The sequence below is a fragment of the Phalaenopsis equestris genome, unplaced genomic scaffold (assembly GCF_001263595.1).
Source record: "Phalaenopsis equestris unplaced genomic scaffold, ASM126359v1 Scaffold000002, whole genome shotgun sequence".
NCBI lineage: Eukaryota > Viridiplantae > Streptophyta > Magnoliopsida > Asparagales > Orchidaceae > Phalaenopsis > Phalaenopsis equestris.
In genome coordinates, this window is record NW_018164444.1 from 30962050 (window position 1) to 30976618 (window position 14569).

General features: G+C 34.5%; 1 protein-coding gene across 1 annotated transcript; it reads left to right on the plus strand.

Moving 5' to 3' along the window:
* The first annotated feature begins 8128 nt into the window (after positions 1-8128).
* LOC110039391 (xyloglucan-specific galacturonosyltransferase 1-like) lies at positions 8129-13029 on the plus strand. The gene is made up of 2 exons (XM_020744434.1): positions 8129-9652; positions 13006-13029. Exons 1-2 carry the CDS (start codon positions 8129-8131, stop codon positions 13027-13029), a joined length of 1548 nt encoding a protein of 515 aa, XP_020600093.1.
* Positions 13030-14569: the final 1540 nt, after the last annotated feature.

The following is a 14569-nucleotide window of genomic DNA, read 5'->3' on the forward strand; positions in this document are numbered from 1 at the left end:
TCTGCGACTTTAACATGTGTTTCACTTTTGTTATGGCTGGTTGGGAGGGCAGCGCACATGACAGTCGAGTTTTTAAATCTGCGACACGGGATCCTAATAGCAACTTTCCACATCCACCTTCAGGTATGCTCGGGATCGAACTCATACGAATTGTTAAATTTATTAGGCAATTATTAGTTAGGATCCCTAAAATAACTTGAATTTTCGTATTAATTGCTCTATTTATTAGGCAAGTATTACTTGGTTGATGCTAGTTACCCATTGCAACGAGGGTATTTAAAGCCATTTCCTGATACGAGATATCACATACCAGACTTTGCTCGTGCGAGTAACGTCACACGAGGAAGAAAGGAAATGTTTAATAAACGACATTCATCGCTACGTGGTGTAATTGAGAGGACTTTTGGTGTCTGGAAAAAGAAATGGGTGATACTTCGTGATATGCCTCCTTACAATTTTTCGAAACAGGTTCAGATTGTCTGTGCTACAGTGGCTCTTCATAATTACATAAGAAGACATCATTCCCGTAGCGATATCGACTTTCATTTGGCGGAAGAGGATGAAGAAAATGTGCATTCAGAAGCATTTGAATACCGACTAGGTCAGTCTTTCACAGAAGAAGAGACCGAGGCTTCCATTGCCTTCACTGTTGATGGAGAAGGTGCAAGCGAGATGGCGGAGCTGAGGGAACGAATTACTGATGAGATAGTAGGCCTATGAATGAAGAATTTGAGATGAATTGTGTGAAGGATTATAATTTTATCCCAATTTGTTGGTGTTCATGGATTTCAAAATTATTTATGTATTTGATGTTGGTGTCCGTGCTTCATAAGAATACACTTATCATATAGCATTTTTTATAGGACCTGTATAACTCCTCCATGTGCTGTGATATATGCTTATAAAGTGAATTTTGTTGTTGAGAATTTCTAATTGTGTTGTGATATGTGCTTATAAAGTGAAGTTTAGGCGTGAAGTGAATGTAGGGTTTGGTTGGATTTAGTAAATATAATGATAAATCATGCTTATAACTCCTCCATGTGTTGTGATATGTACTTACTTATGACAGAAGAGCACTGCAGATATAACTTGAAACTGTACTTATGAAATAATTCATAAGAATTTCTAGGATCTTAAATTCGAAGAAAAACGGATTTATATGGTTTTCACCTATAGGTGCAACTTCAACTTAAATTAATTCATTAAGGCGCTAACTGTTTCAAGAGTTAAGTTATTATTGATTTCCGTGTTGATTATGGTAAATAAATTCCAAAGAAAAGAAAATATTATTATTAATAGCTACTTTAAGCTGTTACAAGGAGAGAGATCAAGTTCCAGCGAAAATGAGATATAACTTGAAACTGTACTTATGATTAAACTTGACATGAAATTGAATTTATTTTGGTATGTATGAAATAATTCATTTAGAGCAGATAGCTTAAGATTTCTTGCTGAATGGTGAAAGTGCTTGGGGTAGTTCTTCCTTGGCAATAGGGACACAAGTTTCTTTACATACATACATCTCTTGTTGTTCAATATTTAAAGTTAGGGATTAGGCGGTAGATAATGTTCGATTGATATCTGTTCATGTTAAATGTTCTATTGATATCTGTTCATTGAAAGGCTCTTCTGTCCTGATATAGTACAGGGGCATTTACATACATACCACCCAATTCCTATGTGTTGATGTTATTAAAAAAGCTCTTCTGTCCTGATATAGTACAGGGGCATTTTCCCTAGGAATGATGCGTTGAGTAGTTACCTCGGTAATTTCCCTTGTTCTCAATGCTGCTCCATTGTTAATTTCCTTAACATGTCTCTGTAAAGCTATTTGAAGCTTCTTGTGTGAAGGATTATAATATTATCCCAATTTGATGCATTTGAGCACTAGTTTGTGTTAAAATGGACCTCAACATGCTGTAATGAAGGTCATCATTATTGGATTTGAACTCCTGCTATGGTAGTTGTGGAGTATTTACATATCTAACACCCAAATTTTAATATTTAAGTGCATAGCAGCCAAAATATTTAATATGACATAAAAAATATTACTATCAACATATTTTCCCATATAAACAGCCTTGTGGTTATTGTAGAAGCTAGCATACTTTTGAGAATTGGGTGGGTTTGATGCAAATGTTTGGTGCCGTGCAAAGTGTATATATATTATTTATGTGTATGAAGTGAGAGACATTACTATCTTGTTAGAATTATAGGCGTCCCTTATCTCATACATCTTAACATTCATCCTGTTTGTACTTACAAGCATATCAACCTCTTAGCTTACAGTTCGTCCACCTGCGTTGTTGGGACAATGAAATTGATAAAATGAAATCTACATATTACTTTCTATAGAACTTCATATTAAAGATGCATTTAAAATTTTAAAGTTTACACTTCCTGTTGTTTTTCCTATTCTTTTTCCCTATGAATGATGAGTTGAGTAGTTACCTTGGTAATTTCCCTTCCTCGTTCTCAATGCTGCTCCATTGTTAATTTCCTTAACATGTGTCTGTAAAGCTATTTGAAGCTTCTTGTGTGAAGAATTATAATATTATCCCAATTTGATGCATTTGAGCATTAGTTTGTGTTAAAATGTACCTCATCATGCTGTAATGAAGGTCATCATTAATGGATTTGAACTCCTTCTATGGTAGTTGTGGAAAGGTCATCACAAATCTTATGTATTTACATATCTAACACCCAAATTTTAATATTTAAGTGCATAGCAGCCAAAATATTTAATTGGACTCAATGCTGCTCCATTGTTTTTGTCTTTTAATTGGAAAGAGAAGTTTTGGAGCCTTTTTTTTCAAACTTGACTCTTTCTTTGGCTTATTGTCCTATTTATGACGTGTAGACTTTGCACCACTTCTTGATTGTGCATGAGATATGGTTTGCAGGTGTTGGATGCAGATTGGTTTTGATTCACACATCTTGTTACATTTGTTGCTTTCAAGGGGTTAACAGGTTTCCCTGTGGTTTTTGGGACTGGAAGGATGTTTATTGCTTCAAGTTTCTTGCATCATACTTTTGGGAATGCATTTTTGGGAATGCACACTGCTGTCTTTTCTGTTCTTTGATGCAGGTCTTCAGTGGTTGGTCGATCCTTTTATACTGCTTTTTCTTCTATCAAAATTTCTAGGGGCTATACTTTATTGGTCTACTGATTATCACTTCCCAGAACTACAATTTGCACTTGAGATGTTGTTCTCTATTAATGCTTGGGCTTCTTTGTTTGCAACTCATCACAGCTGCGTTTGGATTAATTTTTTTTTACCGTCTCTTTTTGGGTATACTTCTTTTTCCTTTTTTTTCTTTTTTTGGGTGTTGTAAGCAGTTAAGAATTCCGCCTCTTTTGAGTGCATCATGTATTATTTTTGGTTTTTAGTGTGGGAACTTACACTGCCAAATTTTTGTACTTTTTTTATTAATAACGCGTAGGGAGACGTATAATGCTCCTTTAATCAATATATATATTCCACTCCTCAAATCATTGCCAGACCTCCCTTCCTCCTTGAAATATCTGACTCTATATAGACTTGATAACCTACAGTGCCTGTCATCTTGTTTGACGGCCATCTCATCCCTCACCTATTTAGAATTAGAAAGCATTCCACTCTTCAAATCATTGCCAGAACTCCCTCCCCCTTTGAATTATCTGCCTATAAATAGTCTTGATAACCTAGAGTGCCTGCCATCTTCTTTATCGGCCATCTCATCCCTCATCAGTTTAGGTTTAGATAGCATTCCACTCCTCAAATCATTGCAAGACCTCCCTTCCTCCTTGGATTCAATAACAGTAGAAGATTGTGAGCCAGAGTTGATGAAGCCATATAACAAATATTGAGGCTCTGATTGGCACAAGATTGCATACGTTCCTTGTGTCAGCATTAATTTTATTTAAGACTTGTTGTGTTTGTAATTAAATTATAAAATCATTGTTTTGCCGTTAAATTTTAATTTCAATTGTAGTTAAAATATGATTTGTGAATTTGGATTGGATTGGGGAGTCTTATACAGCATTAAAGTTAAAATATTGATGATTTCTTCTCCTCAAATTTGAATGTATAAATATATTTGTTTGGATATATGGATTTACCTATTCTTATAGGTAGGAGGATCACACTAGTTGGGTTAATTTGGACTTGTAGACTCTTATTTCAAGATTTGGACATTTATTTTAAATTATTAAATTCGTCAACTCTAGTCTTTGCGAAGAGGAAGATCAGACTAGTTGGGGTGATTTGGACTTGTACTCTTAATTGAAGATTTGGACATTAATTTTAAAATTACTAGACTCGTCAAATCTAGTCCTTGCAGGGAGGAAGATCAGACTAGTTGGGGTGATTTGGACTTGTAAACTCTTATTTCAGGATTTGAACATTTATTGGGGCTTGCTAATCCCCAACTATATTCCTTGCGAGGAGAATGATCAGATTAGTGGATAGGACTTACAACCCTGCCCTATAGACAGTGTGGCCTGATTAGCTTGCGCACTACCCATTAGTTGAGTATTCAACGCATTGGTTGAAGCACATGCGGGTGTTTAACTTTTATATTTTTGAGCTATTTTAGCTGGAGTATTTGGTATGTTAAGACAATTTATATGATTTTAAAACATGAGTTAAATCAAATAGTTGCACATAAGCTTTCATTTTAAGCATTTTATTGCCTTCTGTTTGCTAGCAGACACGTTGCGAATCCAATGGCGATAAATTTCAAGTTAAGAAAACTCAATATTTGAATTATGCTTCGCCCCTAGGAGCCTAAGCCCGACTTGTCTTCTGTGCATCTAAGTGTTGCTCATCAACCTTGAACTATATTTTGTTGACAAATGGTAAAGAACCACAAAGTTATGAATAAACCTTACAAGATAAAAATTCGAGCAAGTGGGAACTGATCATGAAAGAAGAAATGGACTCTCTGATAGAAAATCAGACATGGGAGCTGATAGAACTTCTATCAGGGAAGAAGGCATTACACAACAAGTGGGTGTATCGAGTGAAGACTTAGCATGATGACAGTAAGAGGTACAAGGCTAAACTTATTATAAAAGGCTTTCAGCAGATGCATGGCATTGATTATTCTGAAATTTTTTCTCTTATGGTGTAGCTCACAACCATCAGAATGGTATTGTCCATGGTTGCTACCAAAGACTTATTCCTTGAGTAGTTAGTTGTGAAGACAGTCATTCTTCATGGAGACCTTGAAGAAGACATCTACATGCACCAACTTGAGGGATTTGCGGTACATGGAAAGGAAGATTCAGTTTGCAGATTGAAGAAGAGTGTGTATGCCTGAAGCAAGCTCCTAGATAGTGGTACAAGAAATTTGATAATTTCATGCACAATACAGGGTACTGCAGATGTCAGGCAAGAAAGTTTGTTTTTTAGCTAAATAACATCCTCAATACTCCAAAAATTGTTTTACTAATAATTTTATGATTTTTTTTCAGTGGTCATGGAATTTATATTCAGAATATTTTTTCTTTGATGACTGCATCAGAAACAATTGATTTTTTTATCCAATTGATGTAGGATGATGGAAAAAGAGTTAGATTTTGGTTATATGCATATTTGAATTTAGATAAATTTTTTTATGTATAGCTACCCATATAGCAAATTTCAAGACAACAATCTTGTCGAATATATGAAGGACTGAGTTTAACTCAATACAATTTATAGGTCAATTCAGCCTAGCTTAAGTGATGACCGGATGATTGGACCTAGTCAACACAATAAAGTTGTCATTTTCTCCATACATATACGATTGGCAAATAACTACTCATCTACTATGCACATGACGAACAAGAACTCATTAATTTTGTTTGTGACAAACAGATGCTTGTCGGTTTAGCTTGCATTGGCTTACTCTTCAATCTGAAAACTGGTTTCCTTGGTTAGGCGCCCGATCAAGCTACAAATCATCATATATAACAATTGTATTTTACTTGCTTTTATAAAGCATATATCTAGTCATTTATGTAACATAATAATTAACATCCCAAATGTATAAGTAGGGTCAAGCTTGGAATTTTCAGTAGGCAAGTCAAGGCAATAAATTTTTGTAATTTGTTCTTTCAATTAATAAGACAAATTTTCTTTTTACAGCTATTTCTCTTCCGAAGTATGCTATTTTTTTTTATTTTTTGAAGGGTAAGTATGCTAATTTAGGTGGTGTGAGTTCAGGAATAATTTAAGTTCCAGCATTTTATGTTTAATGAATGTTGAAAAGATGGATTTGCCAGAAGCTCACATGAAAAGATTGGAAGGGTTGTGTTGCATCAATGTTTTCTAGTCCATACATTATGAAAATTCAGGAGATTGAATCTTGAAAGAAGAAATGAGTTTTTTGGTTCAGGGTTGAAATCAAAAGAAGAAATTTTTTGAGAAAATCAAAGTCAAAAGAAGGAATATCTATTGTAAATGATAGAAAGAGTACTTTGAAGAGGAAAGAAAAGAATGAAGTTCATGATAATTCTTGTAAGCCATTTCTCTCATCCTTCTAGTTCTTTTATTTACTTTATAGTAGTTTCCATTTTATCGGCGTTGATGATATATATTTAGGCATTCCATGAATAGAATTATTTATGTATGAAGAGTCCTAATGTTCTAAGATACTGAATTAAGTGATGCATGAAAATGGGCATTAAATCTCATAATCATGTTTAAATAACGTCAAGATATGGAATAGGCCAAAATATTGCTCAACTGAGTGGTATTGTCCTGAGCTGAAATATTTTCTTATTTGACTTGGTGTGTCTAGTTTGTTCTGTTGGCGCTCTATTTTAACATCTAATTCATATTAAAAAAAAATATGGTGGCTGTTGTCATTCAATATATCATTGCATTGCTCAACTTAATATATTTAAATGATAAATACTAATATAGTTTATCCTATTTATAGTTAAAAAAACACCCTAAAAATGAATTAGGGAATAATTATAAGTGAACACCCTTGCATTGGATTTGCCCACACCACTTAGTGGGAGGCTTGTTGTTGTTGTTGTACTCTTACGTCGGATTGATAACATGATTTGCAATATCCAGCAATTAATTTTTTGGGTTTACTACCCCTTAGCAATTAACTTTCTTGACCACCAATGTGTTGTAATGGATAATCTCTAGTTGGGAAGATTGAAAGAAAGCTTTTTCTTCCGGGGCTGGTTGATGTGTCAAATCTATTCAACTCTTTTCTATTTGTTTTCTTAAAGTGAATATTATAACTAAAAAATGATATTGAAAACAATAGTAAGGTGTTGATGATTCAACTTTTTGCCAATTTCCACAAATTGAGGATTCAATTGACTTTTGCATTAAATATTATATATAAAAAATTAAATAATGCACTAGGATGTGCAATGGGATTTTGTTGATTTCATATTTATTTTAATTAGAATAATATATATGTATAGTCTTTGGTCTTATAAATCTTGAAACATATCTTAAAATGTATTATGGTAAGCACGAACTTGTAAGAGGATAAAAGAATAGAAGCATTCAGTTAAAGAGTTTTGAAAGCACATCCAACTTAATGATTTATGGCTTATCTGCCTTTTTATTTCAATAAAAGCATGTTTTTTGTCATCTAGTTTTAACAGAATATCAACTAAGTAATTAATGCGATTAATTAAAGATATGCATCATTTTTATATTAATTGTGACAATGATAATTGGATTAGTAAAATATTACTCATTTACTTTCAAATAATATTTTTCACACTTCAAATTTCAAAGCTAATATAGGGGTATTTACATCCATACCAACCAATTCTTATGAATTTACACATCTAACTCCTAAATTTTGCTTTTTATATTCATTCAACCCAAATCTTTCAAATAACATTAATATTACCACTTATTAAACTTTAAAAAACTGACACATTTTGATATATAAGTTAAAATTGTGAGATGGAATATATGTAATTCTCCATAATATATATATATATATATAAAAGTAATCTACTATTCTGACTTCAGCTTTTTTATTATTTACACATCACCGACGTGCTCTAGTTCAGACGTGCCTCCCTCTCTCCTATCCTCCATAGCTCTCTACAGTCTTATATAAACTTAACTACAAACTCAGCTAAACCATTTAAACATATACTATCCCTCCTCCCGCCATGGCCATCACTCTCATGCACCGGCGATCAAACCTACACCGTCTTCCGACCAAAACCGCCGCCTTTCTTCCACCTCCGCCCCCAAAAACCGCCTCCTTTCTCTCCTTCTCCACCTCCTTCCTCCTCCTCATCCTCCTCACCATCTGCTCCCTCTCCGTCTTCCTCTCCACCTCCTTCCAAATCTGCTTCTCTTCCCGCCAACTCGACTCGTACTGCATCTCCGGCGGCTCCTTATCTCATTCCCTCCGCCACCTCCTCCCCCCTTCCAACCTCTCCTCCACCAAACGCATCCCCGCCACCACTAACGAAATCACCGAAGCCATTAAATTAGTCGAGCAAAAACTCCACACAATTCGCACTTGGGCCGCTGCATCCAACTCCACCATTTCCTGCGACAATAAAGGAATTTTCGTCTACGATTTGCCTTCCAAATTCAACCATGATCTCACAGCCCAATGCGATAAGCTTCTTCCATGGACCGATCTCTGTGAATTTTTAGTCAATGATGGTATCGGTCGGCCCATTCAAGCTCTCGGCCCGGCCTGGTACCGCACCCATCAGTACTCCCTCGAGCCCATCTTCCACTCTCGGGTTCTCAACCATCGCTGTCGGGTCACCGACCCGGCCCAAGCCCGACTCTTCTACGTCCCCTTCTACGCCGGCCTCGACGTCCTCCGCTGGCACTTTGCCAACGCTTCCATTTCAGATAAAGACAGGCTTAGCAGCGAGCTCATCCAATGGCTCCAAACCAGGCCCGAATGGGCCCGACGAAGCGGTAAAGATCATATGTTTGTTCTCGGTAAAATCTCATGGGACTTTCGTCGGGTCGGCGATGGGCCGTGGGGCAGCAATTTCTTATCTTTGCCCGAAATGCAATCTCCCTATAAGTTTCTTATAGAGCGGCAGCCATGGGAATTGAATGAGATCGGGATTCCACACCCCACCCATTTCCACCCGCATTCCGACGACCATATTGCCACGTGGCAGGCTAAGGCGGCCTCCTCGATTCGTGGAAAGCTGGTGAGTTTCGTGGGTGCGGCGCGGCCTGAGTCAACGGAAAGCATAAGATCGGTCCTCATTAGGCAGTGCGGGGCGGCGCAGCCGGAATGTTGGTTCCTTGACTGCGGCGGCGGCGGATGCGGCGATCCGGGAGATGTGATGGCGGCGTTTATGGAATCGGAGTTTTGCTTGCAGCCGCCCGGGGATAGTCCAACGAGGAAGTCGGTTTTTGATGGGCTGATTGCGGGTTGCATACCGGTTATTTTCAACCCGTTTACCGCTTATTACCAGTACCCGTGGCATTTGCCGGAGGATTACCGGAAGTATTCGGTTTACGTGGATGAGGAGGAGGTGAGGGAGGGGAAGGTGGATGTGATGGAGAGGCTGAGGATGGTGGAGCCGGATAAGAGGAAGGAGATGAGGAGGTATATTATATACGAGCTTCTGCCTGGGTTGCTGTATGGGGATAAGGGATCGCAGTTTCGGAGATATCGTGATGCTTTTGGAATTGTTATGGATAGTATGGTTGAGTTAGCTGGTAAATTAGATTAGTGAAAAATAAGTTTTTTTTTTTTTTTCCTTCTTCTTTTAAATCATAATATTTTAATATGTAAAATGATTTAAATTTTAGGGGTATTTACTAATATTTCATCTAGGCCTGGTGTTTTAACATAAGCAACGCTATTGAATCCTTTAGCACATAGGATCATTTATTGTTTGTGAGTTAATACAACTTACTAAAGGCTTTTTTTTTAAAGAGGATGGTATGAGAGAAGTTGATGGTTGTTTTGCTAAAGCTCTTGCATCTCATTCTATATTATACAGAGAGAGAACTATTGGGAGTCTAGTTTTTAGAGAGATAGACCCTCATCGCCCTTTCTCATTTTTATGTCTGAGAGAAAAGAAATATAAGATTATATTTTGTACAATGTTACGCATGTTTGCATTGCCTTCATGAAAAGATCGCGATGTGGGTGTCAGATAGTGTCTTGAGTATGGACGAAAGCATGAATCTCAATGTTATGATGATCTTTCTCCGCGGCTCATTAGCCCCTAATTTGCTCATCCACTTCGACGGTTGAACTTAGCTTTACCATTTTGGCAGGTGGACTTTGTTTTATTTGCTTATATGGGCCTTCAAGGATTTCTTGTCTTTGTGCAAATCTTCCTTAAATATGTATCGCCATATTTTTGCGTATACAAACACCTAAAGTGTACTTTTTATGTACGTACAACTCAAATCTTACATATCTCAGAAAAAAAAAAACATATTCTTTTTAATTAAAAAAAATATTGAAATACACATTTTCATTCATGACGAAGCTTAGGTGTTAGTTAAAGAAAACATAGGAATTAAGTGGTATATATGTATATCTTCTAAATTTTATGACATGTAATGCATGTAGATTACTTTATTTTTTTATGAACAAATATGTTTTATAAATTTGATGACATCAAAAGTGATACGATCCTAGTTCAAATGAGCCCAAATTTAGTACTCCGTGAGTTGAAAACTTCAATACATTAATAAAAGTGTTAAATAATCTATAACTGTTGTATACTCGTAATCAAACTGAGTAAATCAGAGAAATCTAATGGGTCTGAGATCACTCATTTATAAGGTTATCAAGGCAATTAAATGTTGAATAAATGGTTTATGAGGAAAAGAATTAATATGGGTTATAATTCTATTGTGCACATTACTTAATATAAAGTATTTACATTCATAAAGTATATGTATTTACAAATCTCCTATCTAAACTTTCATATTTGCATACGTAGCTCTTTGGTGCTTTAAATCTTTCTCTGAAAACGTGTATTTTATTTTAAAAAAATAAAAAACATATGTTATTCATGTAAATATAAAAATTAAGTCGGAGATACGTAAATACTATAATTATGTTCTATGTAGATAAATTCCCCCAAAAAACAAATATTAAAACTTGACATTTAAAGAGTCCTAGATGTACTTAATATTAGTTAAAAAAAAATGAAAATTTGCACCAAAATATAATTTTTTTTTATGTATTTACATGTCTAATATCTAAACTTTCAACTTATGCATGAAAAAATGCACTTTGCTTTTTAGTAAATGTACTAATTAGAAAAAAAAATGATAAATAATAATGCATACAGGTATAGTTTTAAAATTAATTTTACAAAACGGACCATTTATGAATATTGATAATTTCAAATGTACCCCCCATTTTCCATCATTGTCCATGGCGAATCTATTGAGAACTTGGAGTCAACTCCTCATTCTTAATGCTTCACATGATGAAAATACATCAATTTTCAGATTTTTTTTTTTCTTTCCTAAATAATTTAACGTTCCGGTTCATATCATTTTCGTTGATTCGTCGCTGTCTTCCAAAGTCTAATGTAAATATGAGGCACACCCATTTAGAAACGTGCCACCCAGTTCCTATGTATTTACATATCTGACACTTTTTATTTATTTATTTTTACATTTATACCATCTAAGTCTTTTATATCTCATAAAAAATACTAATATTTTAACTGACAAAAGAAAATGAAACACAGCTTATCTTGAATAGATAAGGTAGCATATTTGTAAAAAATTAAGTTTACATGTTGGAATATAATTACATAAAAATTGAGCGGTCTTTTTGTAAATTTTTTTTATTATTGTGAGGAAGAGATTAATTTTATGCGGCCCAGTAATAGAGTGTTGTACCGAGGAAAGAAGGTTAATAGAGGAAGAGAAAGAGGAAAAGAAGAGAATGACTTCTCCTGTCGAGTAAGGAGGATCGATCCCTAGCACTTCGACCCATCTTATTTACATTGTTATGTGTTAAAAATTATGACAATATAAATTTATTATTTTCATGTCAATCTTCACTAAAAATCTCATCTGAATAGGGAAAAAAAATTTCTTAATAGATAATAAAATTTTAATATAGAGATTACAAATATAGAGGAATTTATAAAATTTGGCTCAATTAAAATAATCTGCTTCGTACAATAAATCAATAAAATGTGTCCTTCCCTTCAATTAGTGAAAATGATTTATGAAGTTGAGATTGCTATCTTGATCTCACAAGAATGTTGTGAAGATTATTACAAGAGCAGTGGAGTGATGATTGTGAATTTGTGGATGTTAATGTTTCTAGAAATTAAAGACTGCTACTGCATGTTATTGATGTTTGAGTGAACAACAATAAGGGCTGATATTAGGCAACGAGGGTGGAGTGATAGCAACCAAATAATGTCGGTTATCCAATGACACTCAAATAATGGTTGCGACAATATGATCCATCATATTCTTGATAATTGCGAGGTATTGGCTCATAGCGTTGGCATGATAACGTTGTGAGGCTCATTCTTAAGTTGAATCACTTGAGATCTATTGGTTGCTTGGCAAGACTGTATTAGATTTCAATCGTATTGTTGAGATGGAGGATGTGAAGAAAGAGAGAGGGCTAGATGGTGGAGAGCATTTCTGCAGCAATGTTCTAGTCGATAAGTTGTCAGTAATTTTATTCTTGATTTTCTATATCATTGTCATATTCATTTTCATACTAGATAGTTTTCTGATGTTGGCGGGTTGGTGGCTATATTCCTGATGGTTGACATCAAAAACTTTAGAGAGTTTGATATGCTGATTTTATTTTTCTTAGAAAAAGATGTGTCAGGTTCTTGGTTGTTTAGGGTGAAAGCCGAGAATCCTGATTCCATGATGCAATGGGTTAGATGCTCTAATACCATATAAGAAACCTGCCCCAGAGAAAGTAAGGAGAAGGAAAGAAAAGAGAGTAGAGGAATCAGAAGAAGGAGAAGAAGAAGGCAAGCCAGAAGAAAGCTAAGTAGCACAACTCTCAAACTTCTCTATATTTTATTATTTTTGAATGATAGAGTTACAAAGATTAAATAGAAGTTGAAATGACAAACTTGTAGATAAGAGAAAGAGCCAAAATGACAATATGTTGCTGATTACATAAAACAGAGACTAATATAAAGGCTTAAATGCTTCACATGAAACCTAATAGGAAGAACCCTTTGAGGCATAGCATAGGATATGCTGAAGAGCTGAGGGATTAGCGACTAGATGAAGGAGGAGATGCCTAGATATAAACTAAAATTGCTAATTAGATTCTCTAATCGAGTAATTTGTTTTGATTGCAATCATGTACAATTCAAATATCATTTGGTCCTTCGAATAGTATCATGATGTTTCTAATTACGTATCAAATAACTAACTTTGGCTCGCTTGGATTCCAATCAAAATATTTTTGACATTTTTTGGCTCATGTCATTCAAACTCAATTAAATTTTGGCTCAATTGAAACTTTGCGAAGTTCATTCAAAATCTTTATTTTGACTTGATATCTCAAAATATGTAAGAAGGAACAATTTTCTGTTCAATTAAATTTTGGCTCAATTGAAACTTTGCGAAGCGTAATAAACAATTGAAGTCTCTCATAACCAAAAATATTCTAAATTGTTTGATTTATAATTCTTAGAGTTCTATCATTTAACCATTCAACAAAAAGTATTTGCATCAATGGGGGGGGTTTTAAATCATTTGTTTTTACTTTAGAGATTAGTGCAATAAATAATTTGCAAGCAACACTAATTTTAAATCAAAGGTAAAATTTTTATATCCTTTTTTAAATCCTCACTCAAATATTAAAATTTATCAATAATTACATTCATAGCCCGTGAAATTATGTTATTTACAAAATCAAGCACCCAGATGATATTTTTTAAGTGTTGATCTGATGCAGTTATGTCTGCCACAATCAAACCTTGAAGAATATGATAAAAATGGAATATATTGGTTGGGGTTTTATTATAAATTTTGATACTTGAGGGACAATGTGTAAATAAGAAATTACCAAGGATAGATTTTGTAATAAATAAAACTTTGCGGGCCCGAATATCATTGTCCTAGCAGGGTAGATAAATAGTTATTTATTTGCTGTTTTGAAATCCTTACGTGCGTTCAGAGCAATCGCGGAACGCAATTAATGGCGGCACTGCCAACTTCCACCGTGCGCACCAGCTGCTATTTATATATTATTCAATGCAAAAAATATATTTTCGCATTTATCTACTGTGCTTTATTCTGTAAAATTTCTATGGTTTATTCGGTAAAATTGCATTCATCTTGTTAATATTATTTGCATTTTTCAACTTTTAAGTGAACTTAAGCCGTTTGATTGATGAAGCTTAGACAAGATTAAAATTTTTATTTTATTTTATTTTCATTTATATTTATTTTATGAACTTAAAAGGGAGGTCTGATTTATGATTTTGCATGAATTATCTTTAAGAAGCATTCATTGATACTCACCATCTATTTATAGATAAATACAGAAGTATATGAGATGAGAATTTTCTAAAGCATGGCTTAGTTTGGCTTACTTTAAGATTATTTAATGACACATTCTCTCAATTATATATATATATATCTCCCTA

What these genes read in the sequence shown, in the direction of transcription:
- LOC110039391 (XM_020744434.1), top strand. Translation starts at nt 8,129, where the DNA reads ATGGCCATCACTCTCATGCACCGGCGATCAAACCTACACCGTCTTCCG. An exon ending in GAATTGTTATGGATAGTATG is followed by an intron (nt 9,653 to 13,005) that starts GTTGAGTTAGCT and finishes TGAATGATAGAG; the next exon opens with TTACAAAGATTAAATAGAAG.